Here is a 21,841-nt window from a genome sequence, read left to right as displayed (position 1 = left end):
AGACAAATGCTAGCATGCTAACAAGCTAAATTTAGATGGCAAACAAGGTAAACTTAGCTGGGTGGATGCTGATGTTGCATTGAGCTCAAAGCAATTCTGTGCCTTCTTTAAGTATAGAGAGACCTAGTATGACTGAAGAGTCCTTATGTTCATTTTTTATTTATGTTAATTTAATATTTTCATTTTTAGATTAATACATTGTCATCCTTTATATTGATTAACCTATTTCTGTTACTTATCTTTCATTATAATACTTCTAGTTACAGCTGAGGGCATATCTGGTTGTATGTGTACAGGTGTTATGTTTTGCAGCAAAGTCAGAGGATGTGCATCTCCTGCAGTGACTCACTGTCCTTAGATGCGTCAGGTGCATGAAATGGGTGTGTGTGCGTATGTGTGTGTGTTGGGGGGTGATTGGAGGACTTGGATGGAGAGTCACTCTCATGCTGCTTTTAAGTGTAGTCTGAAATATTGTAACTACGAGACGAGTGGTTGTGATCGAACAGTGGTAATTACCAGTCAGAAAGTTGGAATAGCTGAGTGGCACTTTAGTGTGTGTGTGTGCGACAATGCTGTGTCGTGTGTGTGAATAATAATGCTGCACAATATCATCTGTCATAAACTCTTTTTTTGCTCACTGTTTCTGTGACAGAAATAGAAAAATGTCCAAGAGCCTGATTTAGTTTGTGTCCGTTTAATTTAATCTGCACACACGAGCGCAAGAACACACACAGCATGATAAATGGACTTAGAAGAAGAAGCACTTGAAGGCAGCATCATTTATTTAAAGTCAGGACCCTGAATCCTTTCACTGTAGTCTCTGTAATTCAGCTTGTCAGTCCTCTTTGTAAAGAAAGAAACATATACATTCTTCCCTCTTGTGTCTTTAAATTGTCTGTGTAATTAGTGCGGCATGTATTAGCTGCTCACGTTACATAATACAAGCAGCATGTTGGCCGTCACTGCACCATCTGCGGTCCAACAGGTCTCAGATTAACACAAATGTTAAAGAACTCGATGGTGCCAGAACCTGCTGCAATTGATGATTTATAGATGACATTTTAAAATGTGTTTTATGTGTTTTAAAACTATTGTAGTGAAATCCCACTTATTTATAAGTAGAATATAATCATACATATAATTCTGTAGTACAAGCTTTAACCAATGAGAACATGACACATAAGTCCACCTCTGATATTAATAACTTATTACAACATCATGTTTTTCACAAGCAACTAGAGGATAAGTTCTTCTAGGTCAGAGACAATGACTGTACATAAAGATGGACGACACGTCTCCATCTACTTTCATTGTACAAAATTAAACCTAAAATATCCCCGTGATAGGCGCTGCCATCTTGCGCCGGTGACGTCATTTGGAGCCAGAGCTGCGCAGTACAGATTGGCAGGTGGAGCCGTTGTAGCCACTTCCGCTAACCAAAGCACACACTTAACTTACTGAAAAACCCGGCAGAGATCCTGTACGTCGGCGTATTTAACATCAGAACAGCTTCTTGTGTTGGTCCGAGGTTAAAGTTCACAGATATGTAAACTTCAATGACTGTAGTGATTGTTTTAGCTACGTCTCCTCTCGCCCTTCCTCCTCTACTCTGCTAATCCGAAACATATCGGCTGCAGGAGCCGTGTTTGTCAACAGAGCTGTCAATCATCCTTTTTACAGCACAAACTTGTCAGAAACATGAACACTTGGGCTTAAATCAGCATGATAAGAACTAACTATAATGACAGAAACTATGTTTGACGTGTATTTTGATTTTATAGTTTGACTCATGTCCCATCTGTTAACATGGAGGAGGCGGGCTTTATGACCTATACTGCAGCCAGTCAGCAGGGGGCGATAGAGAGGGTTTGGCTTCTCTTTTAGGGAGCTGTCATGTCGTCCATCTTTATATACGGTCTATGGTCAGAGCCTTTATGAATCAGCATCAGTACAGTTGTTAATCGACATGTTTTTCTTTAGCCGTCCCGTACACTTATACTCACTGCATGGTTTAGAGGACAAGCAGACTGAACTTACAGAGTTCACATCGAATAAACAGTCTGGTTTTCTCAGACAGATAGGAGATAAGCAGGAAAAGTAAACAGAGACACTGACCTTATGTTCACTGAAACTAACAATACATACTCGTGTCCATTTTAAGTCGCGGATTCCAAATAACTTTCATGTCCACATGCACAATCTGAATATAGCTGCTAACCTGAGACTAAGTTCGTCTGCTTTGTGATGTAATTTGCGTTAAATAATTATGTTCATTGATTCATTAATTCAAAGACATGCTGCAAAGTGCCGTATGTTACAGTACAGTCCTTTTGACTCCGCTGAGGGACCATAGATCAGTGATGAGACTAGGATATTTCCGGATTTTTCCTCCTTTGAGAATGTCTGGATTCATTATTAATGTGATTTATATTAATATGTTTTTAAATAATTCATTAACTTAGCAGAAATCGTGTCACGAAGCACATGTTCTATTCTGGTTTAATGTACTCGGCCTGTGAGAAATGATCATGGAGGAATCAGAGAGCAGTGCTGATCGATGAGCTCTGGGATCAGGCGAGATAGTGGAGCCTAAATTTGGACGCTCGGACCATTGATCAAAGTGACAAAAACGGGATGTGCTTCTGAGTGGGTGTAATGACTTTACATACTTTTCTGGAGTCTATGAAGAATATATCTTGTCTCTTTTTTTGTAGAGCAATAAAATCTAATAAAGTATCGTTTAACCCTCCTTATGACATTAAATCAACAATACACTTTTTTAAAGGGGGGTATTATGCTAATTTCAAGCTTCATATTTCACTCTGTGATACCTGTGGAGTAGCTTAGCATAATTTACACTTTAAAAAAACCTCCTAATTTTTCAGGCCCTCATACAGCCTCTGCCTTAAACGACTCAGTCAACTCTGTCCCTTTAAGAAACCCCGCCTCTACAAGCCCACTTTCTTCTGATTGGCCAGTTCTCCGAAGCCTGCTGAGGCTGTGATGTTACAAAGTGCAGCGTGTAGAAAAAACTGTCTGAAACCTGTCGTTCACAGCAGCCTAGCACAGCATAATACCCCCTCTTTAATAGATCTAATTATTGTGTTTTTTTACATGAAAATAAATGAGAGATTTAAAAAATCAGACATGTCACCTTCCATCTTCACATTCTGAAGGTTTTGTGACCTTCAGAATAAATGTAGCCACCTGACCCTTGAAAAAAAATAATTGGACAGAGGCATGTCATGAATCTTGAATCATTACTATTTAAACGTTGCCTTTACTGCCATTAAAAATATCCTGGCCAATGTGTTTTCAGCGCACACTTTTAGATTTGGTCATTAAAAGCTGGGGAATAACAGCGTGATGCCAATTAAGTCTACTTCACTTAGCAAGCGCTTCCCCCCCAACACGGCTCGTCATTAAGAGTCATCAAAAGTGAACTGCACCTTCAGATACTCAGGTCGAGGTCAGGTGTTTCCTGGTGTTGTGTTAATGCATCAAATGTGGCATCAGTTTTATTTTATTAACAATGTTTCAGTCTTTCATTTGATAAAGTTCATACAAACAGCACCACACATGTCTAAGCTACAGACTTTCATCTGGGAACAGCAGCCAATCAGAGCACACCAGGAACACTTTTCCTGTATGCACACAAATGAAGGTAAATGTAAATCCTCATATTAAAGAATAAACACGATACAGAGCTATTTTAATTTTGAACAGTGAATTTTGCAACTCAGGTGAACTCATCATTGGAAGAAGGATGCCCAGGAGATTGTGGCTTGGCCAAGCCAAGGAGAACTGACATGCAAAGTAATTCTCTGCATGATTATTCGTCAACAGCATTCAGTACAGTCTTCTGCACCTCTCTGACTCTGGCTTCCTTGGAAACAGAGCTTCCCTTATACTCAGAAGGCACCAGTTATTGTAGTTCAGACAAAACACCAGATAATGGTCCAACATGACACAGAAATGTGGAGCAAGGGACACAGAGGTGTAGTACTGTCTGAAATTCCTCTGCAAACAGACAGTACATTTACAAAAAAAAATATTAAGTAGATAACCTTTACAAAAAGAGGAAAAAATCCCATTCTACATAATTTAGCTGATTTTATTTTGAAGGTAGAAAAGACACCGAGATTCTTAAAATGGAAATCATTCATATGAGCACAGCGAACAAGACAAACACCACAAGAAAACATATGTATCTTCTATATATCAACAAGAGAAAAGTATGTAAAAAATGAAATAAAAAACAAAATTAATGACATGGATATTTACGTCCATTAAAGCTCCTGTCAGGAGTTTTTCGCTGGTTATGAAACAAAGTGAAACTAATTCTGATACCTCGGTATGAGCTACAAAAGCAAACCAGACCATCAGTGACAAGATTGATTATTTATAAATAGTTACTTTTAATGCCTGAAACCGATGGCGGGGGGGTAGGTGTCAGACAAAGCGATGAACTGCACGCTGCCTTTGTTTACATTTTCCAGGGCTAATATTTAAAGTGAGTGATACATATGACTGTTAAAGAAAGCAGGATGACATTTTTTGTTTAAAACCACCACTTCAGCATGTGCAGGACAAAATCAGCAAAGAGATAAGAGGTACAGGTTCGTCCACAGGGGGCACCAAAATCAACACAAACAGAAAGTTCCTCACAGGAGCTTTAATTAAAAAAAGATTCAAAATATACGAATCCGAGGATGATATAATTGTATCTTAATTTATAGTACCAAGTGTTGGTTCAGCTCAAAAATTCACTCTGGCTACTACAATTCCCATAATGCAACTGGATGTCTTGTCTTTCCTTAGAGCCACGCCCTCTTTTAAATGCAGTAATATTTCAAAATTTGCCCCCAATAATAAATCAAAATAACGCTGATGACATCACTGTGACATCATCAGCGTTATTTTTCTCAGACTTTGAGACAAGTCAAGCTCAACTGTGGTAGCCGTAGCTTACCGTGGCACAACTGGTAGCTGCCAGGACCTCCTAGGGGAACTGCCACTACAGCTCTGGCAGGTCCCGGCAGCCACCAGCTCGCCCTGGCTGCAGACTTTAGACAAACCCTTCTAAAATAACTACTAAAACTGTTTTACAGACTGAGTTAACCTCTCTTTGACCTTTTATGCAATTTTTTTTATTTAATCAATAATGAAAATGTGAAACAAGGACAAAAATTTTCCAAAAGCTTGTTTTCCCCAAAGCAACAAATTCAGCAAATATCAGGAATGATTTTCTGTCACTGTAGATGCCCTCAAACTTGTGTGCATCTCTTCCACTTGTTGGCAGAATCACATTTAAACAAATGTTTTATGAGGGCAGGTAGGGTTGGAAATTGATCCACCAAGCTGGATTATCACTCATTCCATTAAGGGGCTTATTTAACCCATTTGAATACCATGAGCATAAATATTAAAAGCCTAAGTGTTCAGTTTGGTATCGATTAGGACTGCTGTCTTTCATGAAGGCAACACAAGATGCATTATATTATCAGCAGGACTGAAACACTCTGGTCATTATAATGTTCCTATAACATAAGTAACTAAGGATGTCTCACTATTACCAGAAGTACATTTTCATTTATTATATCATTGTTATTTATTTTATTTAAACTCTATTCAGGTGATCTCATAGGAACAGGCCTTTCATTCTCAAACAATAAAAACGTTTCTGTTGTAACTTCACTGTGATATTTCCTCCAGATGATGTCAGTTTATTCAGCCCTGTTTCCTAAAATAACTTTAATAAACAACTTTGCAATAGCAACTAAAACACTGCTGAAAAGTAATTTCATTAAGGTTTTTTTTTTTAACATAATGAAGAAATGTTAAGTCAAAAAAAAGGCTGATAACAAATGTATCAGTTTGCTTTGTCCCAATAATAATTTAGAAGACAGCTGCAGCGGAGCAACCACGGGGGCAGAGGGTGCAGCCACCCCAGGGCCCACGCTCAGCAGCGGCCCCCTAATGATCCATGTTTCAGCCATAGACTGTCTCTTTATTTACAGTCTATGGTTTCAGCACTCTGGACAGCGCCACACCTATGGCGTCACTGTTATCTGACACTCTCCCTCTCTCTCTCTCTTAAAAAAACCCACAGTTACATCAATGCTCTTCAAAATAATTAACAGATTTTAACAGTGACAAAGGATCCATACACCACTGGATGGCCGAATGTAGCGCAAGACTGAGATATGCTTTTTGGCTCGAGCTATACGGCAACATAGGAAAAAAATTACATAAATAAAACAGTACAAACATGGGCGTGCTTATTTCTTGTGTATGTGGTACTGCAAAGAGAAACATGTCTCAAGGAAGCACTCACATGAAAATAACAGGTCAATTATTCTCTGGCTGCACCCCAATCTCTTTCCTCTCCGCGCTCTCAGGGTTTCCGGCGCTCACTCCTGCTGTAACTCTCCGGAGTGCGTCCTCAGTAATTGTCACAGATTCAGGCCTTTTGTACAATAGGAGAGGACAGCTATTGTACAGTTGTGAATTTTAAAATGACTATCAGAAGGGCCCATCGAGAAAGCTTCACACCATCTGGGCTGAGAGTCTAGGTCCGCCCCTGGGAGACAGGGTTTGTGTATTAGCTCTCAGGGCTGTCATGGGCTCATAATCCTTTACAGAAACACTTGTTGGATGCTCACACAGCTTGTAAATACTTTACAAAAAGATCAAATTGCCTCAGGTGATTAAGTTAATGTAACCTGAAACAACTAGTAATTGACTTTTAAAGTATGAGGATTCTTAGACCTTTAAATCCCACAAAGCTGACCTTACAAGTCTGATAACGTAATAATGTTATGGACGATGTGAAACACTTTGTGTCGTCTATGCATTAAAAACAAGCAGATAAGTTGCATGATTATCACTTATTATTCATTAAAAATGCACAAAACTATCAAACAAACACAACCAAATAAAAGTGTGAAAGTTGAACTTGCTGCCTTCACACCTTCACGCTTTCGGAGTTTGGGGGTCGTGAAACACATAGTACAATATAGTTTGTTTTGAGGTCTTTCCCGGCCTTCTGTATTCTGTGCAGATGCTTCCAGATCCTGAGCTGTTCCTGCCAGCTAATACATTTAAACCAGAGGCCTGTGGCTTTCACAGTTAAACTCTCATTCAACAGGCGGCGGGCGCTCTGCAGGGCAAACAGCCTGTTCTTTTTCCTTTTTGCTCTCTAACCCCCCCCCCCCCCCCCCGTCTTATCCACTCAGCCTGATCTCCTTAAGGGGATTCAAAAGTGAGATTTAACTTAAATTCCCCCGGAGGCTCTGTTTCGAGACCAGTCTGATAAGATTTTTCTTCAAAATAAATGATGTAACATCGGAAACGCTCTCGCAAAACTGCCTGTTAACCCTTCTTAGTATTGCAAAACATGCTTCCTACTTCAAAACCAAACTGAGGGCTTTTAACAAATGAATCACGGCCTAAAAACAGCCGATACCTGTTGAGTTTTCTGCTCCTGTGTCTTGTTAGCTGCGTTAGCCGCTAAGTGAACTGGATATGTTATTATTCTGTGTTGTTACCATGTTAGTGCTGCAGGGCTGCGGACAGGCTGCAGTGACACGGTCTGCTGGTGGTCCGCTGCTCTCTGCGCTAAGAACTGTAATCATGTTCAGACGGCTGTTTAGTAATAATAATGCAAACAGCTGAAATGTGTTGCGTGTGGGTGGGAGCCATTATGGAATATCATGCTGAAACTGTTTTTACATTAAAGGTGTAAAATAAGTTATTTCACACAAGCAGTGTTCTCTTCATATCATGCTCTGAGACCTTTTCTCTCCACTGTTTGAGGAAAGTATTGAACCTTTTGTAATAACCTGATGGCACACAACAAATGCTGAGCTCATCTGGGATGTTTTACATTTAAAGACGAGCTCCAGTCATGAAATCATAAATTGTGTCTGATATGTTTTTTCTGCAAAAAACGTTTAATTACTTTGTAAAAATCCTCCCAAGGCATCTCCTCCTTCTCCCTCATTAAAAATTCAAGAATCTGTATAGGCCCCGCCCACTATGCAAATTTCCATTCGCCCCTCCGTCATGAAAACAAAAAGCGTCTCTGCCATCGCTAAGTGGCAATTTGTTGAAACGTAGCTAGCTTGAAATGTAGTAGTTAATAGTAGTAACGTTAACATTAGTAGTCAGTAGTGAGTTTGCATAAATTACGATGACGGTTACAGCTGGCTCGCACATCCACGAAGTGGTTGCCATAGGTTACACATAATGATACGCATAGCGTCACCTCGTCCATTAACAGGATTGGCTCCTTAGGTTTGTGACGTCACAAACCTGCCAATCTGAAAGCGTGTTGTTCAGCCTGTCCTTGGTACACTGCAGTTTAAAAGCAGACAGGCCCAGCCATGGAGATGATGCTGATGTCGTCCCTGATATGTCTTGTAGCACATGCAGAACCCCACATGGAGATGTTCACAAGGTTAAACACTGGATTTGCACTGGAGGGGGTCTTTAAAGAATTATTGGATGGGGAGGTTTCGTGCCAGATGGCGGGAGACGTGACGTCCTTTGTTTCACCTAAATGTAGCTGTATCCAGGAGTACCACAGTGTCTTTTTCACTGTATACCAATACGTCAGAATGTAGGCTAGAAAAAGTAGTCCTCTGAAAAGCCCTGATTGATTATAGTAATAAGCGTAATAGAGTCTGCTCCAACCATAAATCTTGTATCAATGAATCAGTCAATATATAGATGGATTTATGTTGGTTTGTTAAGTTTGAAATCCTTTGGCAAACATGGCTATATTTTGAGGTACAGCAGTAAGTGTGAGACCTTCATCTTTCAAGTGTTATTCCTGTTTTTATACTTTACTTCAAAGGATAAGCGCTGATGGGCCCACAAATCCCTTTTAAAAGACTCAAACTAATAATGAATTGATCCCTAAAACAAGTCTTTCCTTAAAAGCACATTATACACAATCTTCTTTACCCTGGACCTCCATTAACCTCCTCAAACTATCAAAGGATAAGTGTTTTTCTATACTTTCCTTATCTATATCATCCATTAAAAATCCAACAATAATTAGTTTTCTGGCCTCTCTTTGGCTCCCACAGCCATTGGTTAAATAATGAAGGTTGTTATCTTTAACAAATAGTTAACAAATACAAAGTTTGATATCTAAAATAAGCCGATCATAGTAAAGTAAATTTGCTGGGGACTACTTTTAGCAGCGGATTGATACACTTTTGGTGCTTAATTGCGTATTTACAGAAGCAGGATGATGCAAATGCGGTAGACTTTTTGTAAGTGACAAACTTGCACCATCAGACTTTGACTCAGACTGAGACTTCACAGGCAAAACACGTTTCTAGGAACAATTCATAGTTAGTTTTGGAATAACAAAATAAGTACACCTAAAAGAAAAGGCCCATAAAGGAGCTCCACATTGCACCGGATGACATGCGACTTCATTACGACGCACACTGGCACTGTCGTTTATTTTAAGTTGATCCCGGATGCACCATCCTGCTGCCATAAATACTCAGAAGCGCATCCAATCCGCTGCTAAAAATAGTCCCTCACAAATACACCATTTCCTCCTGCTTAAGTAACATTTGCTTAAAATGGCACTGCCATGCTGTTTAAGAAAGTTATCCAACCAATTTTTTTTAGCAGCTGTATTTGTGAGCCATTTTCAGATTTAAATCCTCAGCAGGCTTGGGAATGAGAGCTGGGGAAGTCGGAAAGTGCTGATATTCCCAATAATGCACTGTTGATGACGGAATACCGCCTAATAATTGAATTTTGCGGACCATATTCCTTCATTCAACTCTTTATTTTAATGGTGCTGCCCCCTGTCCAGCTTTAACATGATTTATGGTGGAGTGGAAGCACAGCACATGTTGCATACTTGCATGCCAGGAGTTCTATCCAGGGGACACACAATAGCCCGTTCTGCATCTGGAGAATGCGGCGTGCTGAGATCTCGGACATAAACACCACGACAAAAAAGACATCTGTAGTAGTGCGCACATGGCGTATACGTTAATGGAAACCTTGTAAACTGTTGCAGCTTTGAACTTTGAGCAGTTCATTTTCCTGTCTAACCCTGTAAACCGCATCAGCTAATCCGACATGACTGAAGCTGCAGGGGAAAGGCCTCGGAGAGAGTGATGGGTGACACCGTTAAGGACGAGTAGGGTGTCACAGGGTAAAGAGTCCGAGTTGTGTTATCCTTGAGGCTGTTGGATGTTTCATCAGGGAGCACCGCTAACCGGCATCCTGTCTCGATTTCCTGCTCTGTGAATCATGCAACTCCCAGCAGACAGACAGACAGATAGACAGACAGACAGGTGGAGAGACAGGCAGGCAGGCAGCCCACTCAGTGGAGCAGAAACAACAGGAGCTCAGCGGCTGCCATGGATACACTCCTGGAGTCTCTGTGCTGCTCTCACTCTGTATGTTTACTGTAAGCATGTGAGCATGCATGTGCGTGGGTCTGTTTCGGAGGCCCTGAGCGTGGTCACTACAAAGACTGGAGCATTTATGTTTTTGAGGAGGTAATTTAGGGTGTTGAGCAGTTATTCATGGGATGTTTTTGCACAGCTGTCAATCAAACTACATAGGTGGAATGTATGAATGCCTGTGGGTGATAATGTACTCATGTTAAATTAAAGCTGATGTTATCAATATTGTTTGATGAACAATGGCTGAAATTAATTTATAATGCCAGTAGTGTAAAAAACCCCAAATCATTAATATTTGCAGTTCATCTCAGTTCTCTGGAGAGTTTTAGTGTCCTTCAGCTCATTCACAATTAAATTATTCTTAATTAAATTAGCAACCATTTCCCACTTCCACTTTTCTGAATGATTAGCATCTAAAGAGACAATTGATAGTAAAAATTCAAAGGGACGTCAGGCCACATTACAAGTTAAATTAACTTATTTGATAAGCTTTTAGCTACCATCAGACGTCATTTAAACTCTTTCTATCTAACATTGCCTTTTCATAGTCTCACATGATACGATAGGAAAGATCTCCTAGCTAGCGAAACTGTTGCTAGCTTACAGTAATGTTAGCTAGAAATTGGTTGAATGCTAAAGTTAGCTGTTATGACTCAGCTGTAATTCACACCTTTTTCCCCCCAGATGCAGCAGGCAGGAGTATAAATCTTCCCAGCACCAAAGAACAAAGTTGAAATAGGAGTGAAATTTAGGAGCGAATGTTGTGGCCTAGCTTACACTCTCTGCTCCTGTCTGAGGAAGCTAATTTGAGAAGGGAGAATCAAACAATGACCCTTATAACTATTAGCTTGATTGTTGTTTGCGGCTATGTTTCAGTTTTTGTTAAGTCATGTTTCTGTTCTTACTTACAGCTAATGATAGATATCAAATTACCCTTGTCATATACAAACATCACATTACAACTGGATGCTAATTTGACAGCTGCTAGCTTGATACGAGTGTGCTAAGAAAGAATAGAAAAATAGAAACATTATAACAAACTGCTCTTGTAGTGGAACACATATTGTCCAAAGCCGGTTGATTTTTCCACCAGCAAAGCTTAAACACTCTTGTGTAATGGCTGTAGATAAATGTACAAAGGCAAGCCTATTATATTAAAGCAGGCAATGAGAATGTCAAGAGATTGTTTGTACTGTGAGAGAGTTTGTCAATGAATCATTTACCGTTTAAATCACTGGAAACCCAAATCCACAACAGCCATATTTCTAATTAATATAGGATCTTATGTACATAATAGAAAGCATCTAAAGCATCTTTAAACTTTCCTGGTACTAGGTTTGAATCAGGTGTGGTTAACCTTTGATATTTATTACAAAAACTACACGATTCATTTAAAGAACCAATCATAGGAGAAGTAGCATGGGAGCTAATCGGCTGTTTACACCCGGCGTTAGCTTTGTCCCTTAGCCTTGTCCACCTGCCAAGTCTCAACAGCCACTATTGTTGATTGTAAACAGCAGCTTTGTATTTCTGGCTACTGGAGTTTAGCATGGAGCGTTGATAATCTAATTTTTAGCACTAGCTAACACTACGGAGCCATCATTTAGCACTGAATTTATAGCTGTGAGAGCAAATTGAGGCTTCTTAGCTAATGCTTTACGTGTTAGCTAGTTGCTAACTATCATATGGCTAGCAAAGCATTTTGTAACTCAATGTTCAGATACCTCCTCCTCCTTTTTGACCTTGGTTTTCTCATACTTATAAGGTTTATTTTCCATTAGATTTTTGTGGATGCTCAATGAATGCTTATTTCACCTCCTTTCTTTCTTTGAGCAGGTCCATCGGATCACCACTGGCGATGGCATCAAACGCACGGACAAGGATGACCCGGCGGCTAGCGAGGTGGGCTGGATGACCTCAGTCAAAGACTGGGCCGGAGTCATGATATCGGCTCAGACGCTGACGGGAAGAGTCCTGGTGAGTTCCCACTCAGTCATCATCCTTCGTTTAATCTGTGATTGACGTCTCGAGCTACTCCAGTCTACATGTAGCATGCTGTTGGTTAAGATGTCAGCGAGATGAAGCATGACAGCCGATCACCATCACCCTGGAACTTCCTCCTGACAGTGAGGCAGTTGGGTTGAACTCCCGCATAGAATATCTGTCTGAGAAAGATATTTGTTATTATAGGACGGGGCCAGGACGGGACATGAATCAGACAAGCCGCAATTCAGGCACGCTTGAATGTTCCTCGAATTTATTTCCGGCTGTCTGACGCATAAATTTAACGTTTTGAAGAGCATACCTTTGGTAGCTTATCTCTCCGACAGGGAGGTAGATAAATCAAAACAAAGCCAGGGCAACAAAGAGGAGAGATTTAGGGAGTGTATTAAGGTCATACACCCTGTAATGCCCTTAAATGGCAGAGAGGAACAGAAGGAGGGAGGAAGAGACAGTTTGGAAACATGCCGCTTCAACCACATGTTAGCAACAAGTTTGTTACAGCAAGATTAAATGAAGGATGAGTAACCTCCACCTGGTTGTAGGCCGTCTAGTTTTGATTTTCTGCCTTTTATTTTTCAAGAGTGTTTGATCGACTGGCTAAAAAGTTCTTGGCAAAAACACGAGCAGCGCTGACGAGTGATGAAATTAAATGGCATGAGTGGGAGCGCCATGCCAAGGCTTGCCGCAGTGCTCGGGGCTGATCCCACTTTCACCCACTCCCCCTCTAAATGTGCTGCAGCATCTCCTCTTGGCTCGGCGTGTGGAGGTTGTTAATCATGAATGCTTGGTGGGCAGCCACATTCATTATTATGATTTGATGTGGAAAATTAACAAAGCACTTAGCTCGTGTTTGCGGGATAAAGGACTGGGAAAGCTACTGACCACTTTGGAAGGTTGAAAAAGTATTTGTTGGTCTCTGACTGTGACAAACACTTCCTTTCAAGTGCTTTGGGGACAAAATTTGCATCTTTCCTGCTTTTTGGACGCTTTCTTTTAAAATTCAGTGAAGTGAAACATTTGTTGTAATATTGAGATGATGTGTGTAGCTGTTAGCTTCTGCAAGGAAGTGATTCAGTAACAGGAACTAAGGGTGTCAAACACAAGTTTAGTCACGATTAGATGTGATATTGTTAGTTTTTTTTAAACTATAAATATTGATGGGCGGCATGGTTCGAATCCCAGTTTGCAAGTTCTCCTCATGGCTGCGTGGGTTCTCTCCGGGTACTCCGGCTTCCTCCCACAGTCCAAAGACATGCTCGTTAGGCTCATTGGTGACTCTAAAATTGCTCGTAGCTGTGAATGTGAGTTTGAATGGTCTGTCTCTATGTGTCAGCCTTGTGATTGGCCAGCGATCAGTCCAGGGTGTACCCCGCGTCTCGCCCAATGACAGCTGGGATAGGCTCCAGCTCCCCGCTACCCTGAACAGGACAAGTGGAATAGATAATGCATGGATTGATATACAATATTGATGACATCATTATGTCTGTCACATTCAATGCACATCAACGTGATTTACATCTATATCAATTCACAAAACAAAAACATGTTATACCATCTGACAATTTCATCACTAATGAACTCTGTCAGATGTGTAACTAATCTATTCTTTTAAAGAGGCGGTATTATGCTGTTTTACATTTTAAGACATATAATGTTACAATGTTGGATGTCCAGACTAAACGTGGGTGAAGTTTTAAATCTGTTGGTAAAAGTATGTTGGAGTAATCCCCAGGCTTCTCAGCTCAGTCTGCAGGCTGCTGTGAACGCCAGCTTTCACACAGCTTTTTCTACACGCTGCACTTTGTGACATCACAATCAGAAGAAAGTGGGCTTGTAGGGGCGGGATTTCTTAAAGGGACAGAGCTGACTGAGTCGTTTAAGGTTGAGGCTGTATGAGGGCCTGCACAGAGCACCACTGTGAGAAAAATTAGGAGTTTTTTAAACTTTAAATGATGCTAATTTACTCCACAGGTATCACAGAGTGAAATATGAAGCTTAAAATTAGCATTATACCCCCCCCTTTAAATTCAAACAAAGAAACATATATAGATAGTGGCCAGACAATATATGGATTGATATTTGCACTTTGTAAATATGACATTGACTCGTTGATCATTGAATCGTATATGTCTCCACACAACCCCTTTTTTGCTTTCAGTTTAAAAGGCCAGTTGGCCGATTTTCAACCTCAGTCCTATCATGCTATTAAAGGGAGCTAATGCCATTATGGTCTCTGTGCCTTTGGAGGATGTTATCCGCTTCTCCAATGGGCCATGGAAAACCTCCGCCAGATGACGTGTTTTACGTAGGCCAGGGTGCTCGCGTAATTACACTTCTTCATCTAGGACGCCCGCCTCCGATGTCATGTCTCGTTTAAAATCGTCAGGTCTGAAATGTAGACTGCTTTCTGCTTATGTCATACAAAGTTCGATGACTCTGGCAGACCTCAGATTGTCCCCACAGCATCTTCTATCACTCGATCCTGAGCACGGCGAGCTAAGATGCTAATGACGGGTAACGTGAGGGCAACATATTACATGTGCTGCTTTGTGTTGAGTTTTGCAGTGGAGACTGTTGCATAGGTTTACTTTTCATATTTTTATTGTGATATTTTTTAAAGTTATAAATCCACTTCTATTTTCCAAATCACCTCCGCTGCCATCCTGCGTGTCCTTGTTTTCCACTTTGGACCACCAACACGACGCTCAACCTTTATTTCAGTGTGTGTGCGTGTGTGCAGCTCAAGTACCCAGTCTCAATGACGGCTTCGCACAACTGTTTAGCAAGCTGCTCGTCTGTAACCATGGCAACTGCAGCTTACCTAAACATGGCAGATGTGTGTTTTCAATGTCGGCCTGTTGCAGGAGAGGGGGGGGGGGGGGGGCACATTAAAGCCTATTTCCCGGCCATCTGAGGGGGGGGAATATTTACAGGGGGCTAAGAGCACGGGATGGCTTAAGTGAAAGGCAGAATGTGTGTGTGTTTTAATTTTATGCATCTCTGTGTGTGTGTTTGTCGAGTAGAGAGGAGCTGCTATTCCCACATCTTCACCCACGTTGTTGTTGTCTTTAAAAATGTAGTTCTCTTCAGATATTCTCTACGATATTAATCACTAAATATGCAGCCTTCCTTCGTTAGAGTGAATCGATTGTTTTTTTACCCCCCAATACCGCGTGGAAAAGTCTAGTCTTTTTCTCATCAGACACTTGTGATCCAAGAAGTGAAACAACACATCCTTTAATTAATTTTTACCAATTAAACCTGCTAGAATCACTCAAGTCAAGAAGAGAATAAATCTGAACCCGTAAATACATCTGAGACGTGGATTGTGCAGAGCGGAGGCTCGGCAGCAGGATGCCTGCAGTATTTTGCAATTTTGATGTAGGTTTATGGATCAGGCAAACAAACACTGGTTTACGTCTCCGCAGATTCAATTACTTTAAAGCTCTTCCGTTCAAAATAGTCGCTGCAGAGTGCGTCATAGGAGAGAGGAAACAAAAGGAGGAAGTAAATGAATCTTGAAATAAAGCGGACAAAAGCAAGGACGCTTGAAAGCACACGACGCGAAATGTGGGGTCGTGAGATCAAGAAAATAAGAGTTTAGACGGTTACGATGCTTTTAGAAAATGTGCGTCGTTTCACCTTGAAAAACTTTACGAAATAAAAGCTCATGAATCACGCTTTACAGATGGAAAAATATATTTAATTGGTTCTATAATTACAGGTTAAAACATATAACAAAGGTTAAGTGCTGGTTGACGTTTAAAGCACACGACAGCCCTTCCTTAGACAGCTTCTTAGTATAAGGGTTATATTTCTTCCAATCTGGCATTTCACAAACTGAATTTTAAGCTATCAACCTCAACAATATCAGTTTAACATGTTTAAAGCACACTGACCCTGGCTGCACACAGAGCTGTTTACCCCTGCCCGAGGATGCTGAGTGATAAACAGGTGCAGGCCGCCCTGAGGACGGCCCACAGGCTCAGTCTCCATTCGCCCGTCTGGCCTCGCATCCCAGCAGATTGTAAAAGATCAAACCTCCCCTTCAGGGTTATTTGATTAGCGGGGAGGACACTTCCTGATGACCTTTCAGCCTGTAAAGGTTTATCTGCTGGAGATCAGCGCTCCACTCCTCCTGCACTCACAGGAAAGGCCTCGCGTTTCTGCTGAATGTACAGACGTGGTTTCCCTCAGATTGGGGACACGGAAGGATCCCATCTGTCAGTTTGTGCATTATTGCATTCCCCCTCCCCCCTTACAGTCACTTTTGCATCATACAGGACCTCCCTCCCTCCTCCTATTCATCAAAAATGTCATCACTTCACTGTTTGCTCGCGTCAAAACAAACAAAACCAGCTTCGGGGGCTGAACAGGTGGCTGCAGCTTGTACTCGAGCCAAGACGCCCAGCAGGCCTCCTGTAATGTCGTGCAGCTATTTCCTGTTTGTAATCATCGTGTAATTGATGGGTAATGTGTGATGGAGATAATCTGAGGGTGGTGTGTTCTGGAGGAGATTTCTCTTAAATGATGGGACCCCGCTGAGTGACATTTAGCCCACTTGTGCTCTTTTCCACAGGTCCACAGGGGGGCTGCGATGACACAAAGCTATTATTCCGGCCAAAGAAAGGTTTTCTATTAATGGAGGCACACAGCCTCCGGCTGGCACTGTTCACTTTGCCCCCTAACCCCGATCGCAGCGACAGGTCGAGCATAGTCAATGAGATTTAGAGGAATTGTCTCCAATAGTTTGACATTGTTGGTTTACTCCAAGCTGGCTTTAACTCTTTTATTTGGACTGTTTTATGTGTTTTTAATGTCCGCATGAGACAGGGCGGCTTAAAAATGCAACCATTCGGCTGGTGAACGGTAACATACATGTTTTAATGAATAATACTCTAATGCAATTAGAATTACTTTGTTTTTGTGAGTGTGTGTCAGTGGTATAGGAATATATTAACCATATTGTTGAGACATTATGCAGCCAAAAACATTTGTTGAAAATATAAGACAAAAAAGGAAGAAAAACTTCCACGAAAATGTAAGTTTTTGGCACTAAGGCTTCAATCTCTGGGTGACGTAAACCTAAAGTATAATGTAACCATGCATTAAGTCTGCCAGTTAGCTGTAGGCTACGTCTGGGCCCTGTTTTTTCATTCATGTTCTACATGACAAAATTACGTCATGGCAAATCTGCATCGTGATAAGTCATGCTACAATAGCTGCACTGTAACCGCTGACGTACAGAGAACAAAAAACAAAAACAAACTTTGATCCTGAAGAAGCCCTGAAACATGATGATTTTTTGGCAAGATCTGAAATTGCAAGTTGCACTTTTCTATGTGATTTTAAAGCAGATTTATAGGTGTTTACTCTCAATGCACATCACACAAACTAACTGGCTCTTGGGGCTCTGGTTAAGCTCTGTTGGTACGGTACAGCAGGCGCCCCACATACAGAGGCCGCAGTTGTCAACGCAGCGGCTGCAGGCTCGACACCTGCCCTCTGCCCCTTGCTGCATGTCACCCCCCACTGCTTCTCCCTATATTTTATCTCTCTCTTCAGTTGTGCTGTTTAATAAAGGCAAATATGGCCAAAAGATAGTCCAAAAAAGAAACGGGCTAGCACTTAAAGTGTAAGATCAATTGTTTTTAATCTGTTGCCAAATCCAGGGTTTTAAGATAAAATAAGATATGGGAAAATTCCCGTGTTGATGCTGCAAAAGACCTTTAAGTTAATTTAAATTTGCTTAACTAACTTGAATAATAAGATTATAGAACACCAAACTAAGAATAGAAACTACACAAGAGCAATTAAAGATGAAATGACAACGGTAAACCATAAGACAGCTGCATCCAACATTTGTTTGTAACCTTTCGTGCAGAGACGGGCCAGGTGTGCGGAGGTGAGACCAGAGGCATTCACACTATGACTTCCTTCCCTGTTAGTGTGAACAACTGAGTGCAACACTATGACCGCCTGAGAGGACGGACCGTCACAAAGTGTGCGCCCTTGTCCCAAACTGGTACAATTCATTGTGTTGAAATGACACAAACACGCAAAAGACAGCATGAAGAATCATATAGAAAAATGTTCAGACTGCTCAGAGCAGCTTTAATGTGTTATATGTATGAATGATTTTATGTATGCTAACGTGTGCAAATCCTCATAATTATTGACATTATACAAATTGAGTGTTAGCTAAGAATCAACACAACAATGAGCTGCTGTAAGAAGTCTAACTTGCTGCTCCTTTAACCAGCGTTATCAGAGAGAGATGAAGAAACAGTAAGGCCTTTCACAGGTTAAACAGTGCAAAAGCTGCTGCTGAATGACTTCTAGGTCGTCATCTCCAGCTGCTAAACAAAAAGTGCAGCAGACTCAGAGTCGTCTAGGATAACTAGGGTCGAATAGGTGAAGAAGTCCTATTAGACGGCAGGGAGAAGTCTTCCGTCTTTACCGATGTCGCCCGGGAGCAGCTGAGAGCTCAGAACCAAATTATAGGTGGGCCAGAAGGGCATTTTCATCACGCAGACAAACTCACCTCCGTCTCCTCTGAAAGGCTCGGTGAGCAATTGTAGCACTACATGGAAAAGCTTTTTGTCTGATGAGAGTGAAAAGAGAGAACGATAGAGAGAGAGGGGGGGGGGGGGGGGGGGAACGGTAAACACATTTGTGGGGACTGCAGCAGCTGAAATGTCCAAGTGGCATTCGGCAGTGATGGAAGCTTTTATCCTTCCTGGGAATTCAGCTTAGTGCTTCTCAATAAAACACGTTTTCCACAGTGTTCAGTTCAGCTTTAAAGGACTCAAGGGGCATTCCCTGAACGTGCCCTTTTCTTGACATTCCCAGGTGACTCCCGGCTTTAGATTAGGGCGGGAGGTATCAGATATTTCACTAACATGCGCGTGGCCTTGGGGCACAGACAGGAGGCTGTTTGCCACCTGTGGACTCTGGTGCCAAAGGGATCGTGTGTGTGTGTGTGTGACTTTCACCGCGCCCACTGCAACAGAGTGAACAACGTGGCACTCGCTTGCCGCTATTTTCGGGTGACAGCAGCTGCCAGGCCTGTTTCGTCAGGGCCCTCTAGAAAGAAACAATGCAATGTGAGACTAGAGGTATTCTGTCGTCCTCAGTCAAAACAAAGGGCGTCTTTGGTTGTTTCTGTCCATAACTGAGTCTTAAAATCTCTAGCGCAAGTACAGTGAGAATGTCACATTTTATTTTAATAGAGTTTGAATTGGTTCAAGTCATTTAGGGTCCTAAATTATATTGGATTACTTTGATATAGAACAAATTTGAAATGAGCTCTGTCAGTAGTGTCTTTTTCTGACTTGTAGTTTTGATGGTTTGTGATGACATGGGAGATAATTATATTCAACATTTTTTAAAAAGTTAATGTCAATGACCTGAAAAAAACTGAACTTTAAAGAGGTTCTGCAAACTAAAGCCTTTTTTGAGATGTAAACGAACAATATGACCAACAATACTGTGATAAAAAACATCATTACTAGTGTTAATAGTGATGTTTCTTAAGAGATCAATTTCATGGGATGAAAATGGCTTTAAAACAGCCCTTTAACCCCTCCTTAGCCCCTTGCCCACTTGTTAGCGTTTTCAAAATAATGCAGTTGGTCTACTTAAGCTAACACATTAAGCTAAAGTTCATCTTTAAATGCTACAAACAATTGTTTTTATCATGCAAAAAATGCCCAAACCGAATACAATTATTGCGGTATATAAAACATGGCACCAACATTGCAATGTTGGTCTTTCAATCAAATAGACAATCCTGATGACTTAAGTTAAAATCAGATCAAAATGTTTTATTTTCTAAATAAAACTTTGATGCCTTAAGCAAATGTTAGCATGCTAACACTCAAAACTAAGTTCTAAACTTGGAAAATACAACCAGCTTAACATGAAAATGTTAGCCGTAATCGTGCACGTTAGCTTGAAGAAGTTAGCATTTAGTTTAAGTACCTGTGTGCCCTATTAGTAAACTTGCAACTTAGAAAGCTAGTAGCATGGCTGCTACTACTGATTTACATGTAAGTATCTGCTCGTTAGCATTTTCTTAACATTTTTCTCCTCACTTCTCCTCTCCACATGAGCATTTTAGCTTTTAGACGTTAGCTGCGACCCTCTGCCCTGAAACAGGCTACAGACTCACAAAGCTACTAGCATGGAAGCAGCTTATTTAATCCGGACTAATTAAAAAAGACCCAATTGTGCATAGGTAGCAGCTCATTAGCATTTTATCCACATTTTTCTCGACACTTTTCTCTTCAACCACGTGAGCATGTTAGCTTTTAGACGTTAGCTTGTAGCTCAATGTGTCCCTGTGCCCTAAATAGGCAACAGACTTACAAAGCTACTAGCATGGATGCAGCTTTGTATTCTTGACTAATTTAGATAGACCCCTGTGCATAAGTAGCAGCTCATTAGCATTTTATCCACTTTTTTTTCTGTACTTTTATCTTCAAACATGTGAGCATGTTAGCTTTTAGGCGTTAGCATGTAGCTCAATGCATCCCTGTGCCCTAAACAGGCTACAGACTTACAAAGCTACTAGCATGGATGCAGCTTTGTATTCTTGACTAATTTAGATAGACCCCTGTGCATGAGTAGCAGCTCATTAGCATTTTATCCACTTTTTTTTCTGTACTTTTATCTTCAAACATGTGAGCATGTTAGCTTTTAGGCGTTAGCATGTAGCTCAATGCATCCCTGTGCCCTAAACAGGCTACAGACTTACAAAGCTACTAGCATGGATGCAGCTTTGTATTCTGGACTAATTTATAAAGACCATGTTGCATGAGTATCTGCTCATTAGCATTTTATCCACATTTTTCTCTCCACTTATTTTAAATATTATCATTTTCTGAGCTGTAAATGTCAAGAGGACCTTGTTAACGGCAAACTGTGGTGGTCTGTGTTCTCATGCAGAAGGAAACACACGGTTCGCCTGCTTCTAATTGGTATAAACCAACCTACTCGTATGTTATGACTGAAGAGATGAGCTCCATGCATGCGAAATCTCAGACACATTTAATGGGGTTTCTTAATTTTGATGCAAAAGACAAGTCTGTCTTATTTTCTGGTTAGCTTTGGATGGTGCCTGGAGTCTGTCTCGACTCAAAACATCATTAGCGTTCGCCCTCAGTGCAGCACGCAGACAAATCTGAGTGTTGCTTTGACACATTTATGTGATTTAGTCTTGACCTGTGGCCATCTGTGCCTGCAGATTGAGACTGGCTTGATCTTTAACTCTCTGCACTCGCTCGGCCAAATTCGTGCCGCAATCACACCATTAGTTTTGGAGCAGCAAGTATCAGGTGCGATAATTAGCATCCCCCTAGGGGCGCTGGGGGAAGATGCGTTTCTAA

At 41.1% G+C, this 21,841-nt stretch overlaps 1 protein-coding gene across 1 annotated transcript in view; it reads left to right on the top strand.

Annotated features, from left to right (window-relative positions):
- The window catches only part of LOC138593865 (calcium-activated potassium channel subunit alpha-1a-like), a 103,092-nt gene that overhangs the window by 5,553 nt on the left and 75,698 nt on the right, over positions 1-21,841 (top strand). The window contains exon 2 of the mRNA XM_069664949.1: positions 12,285-12,425. Within this exon, the coding sequence (XP_069521050.1) occupies positions 12,285-12,425 (141 nt within the window). The remainder of the gene's footprint in view (positions 1-12,284; positions 12,426-21,841) is intronic.

The sequence above is a fragment of the Semicossyphus pulcher genome, unplaced genomic scaffold, assembly GCF_022749685.1.
Source record: "Semicossyphus pulcher isolate SPU_LCO1_2020_fin unplaced genomic scaffold, fSemPul1.0.p SCAF_16, whole genome shotgun sequence".
Taxonomy (NCBI): domain Eukaryota; kingdom Metazoa; phylum Chordata; class Actinopteri; order Labriformes; family Labridae; genus Semicossyphus; species Semicossyphus pulcher.
The sequence above is the reverse complement of the archived record's forward strand: the minus strand, read 5'-3'. Positions and strand labels throughout refer to the sequence as shown.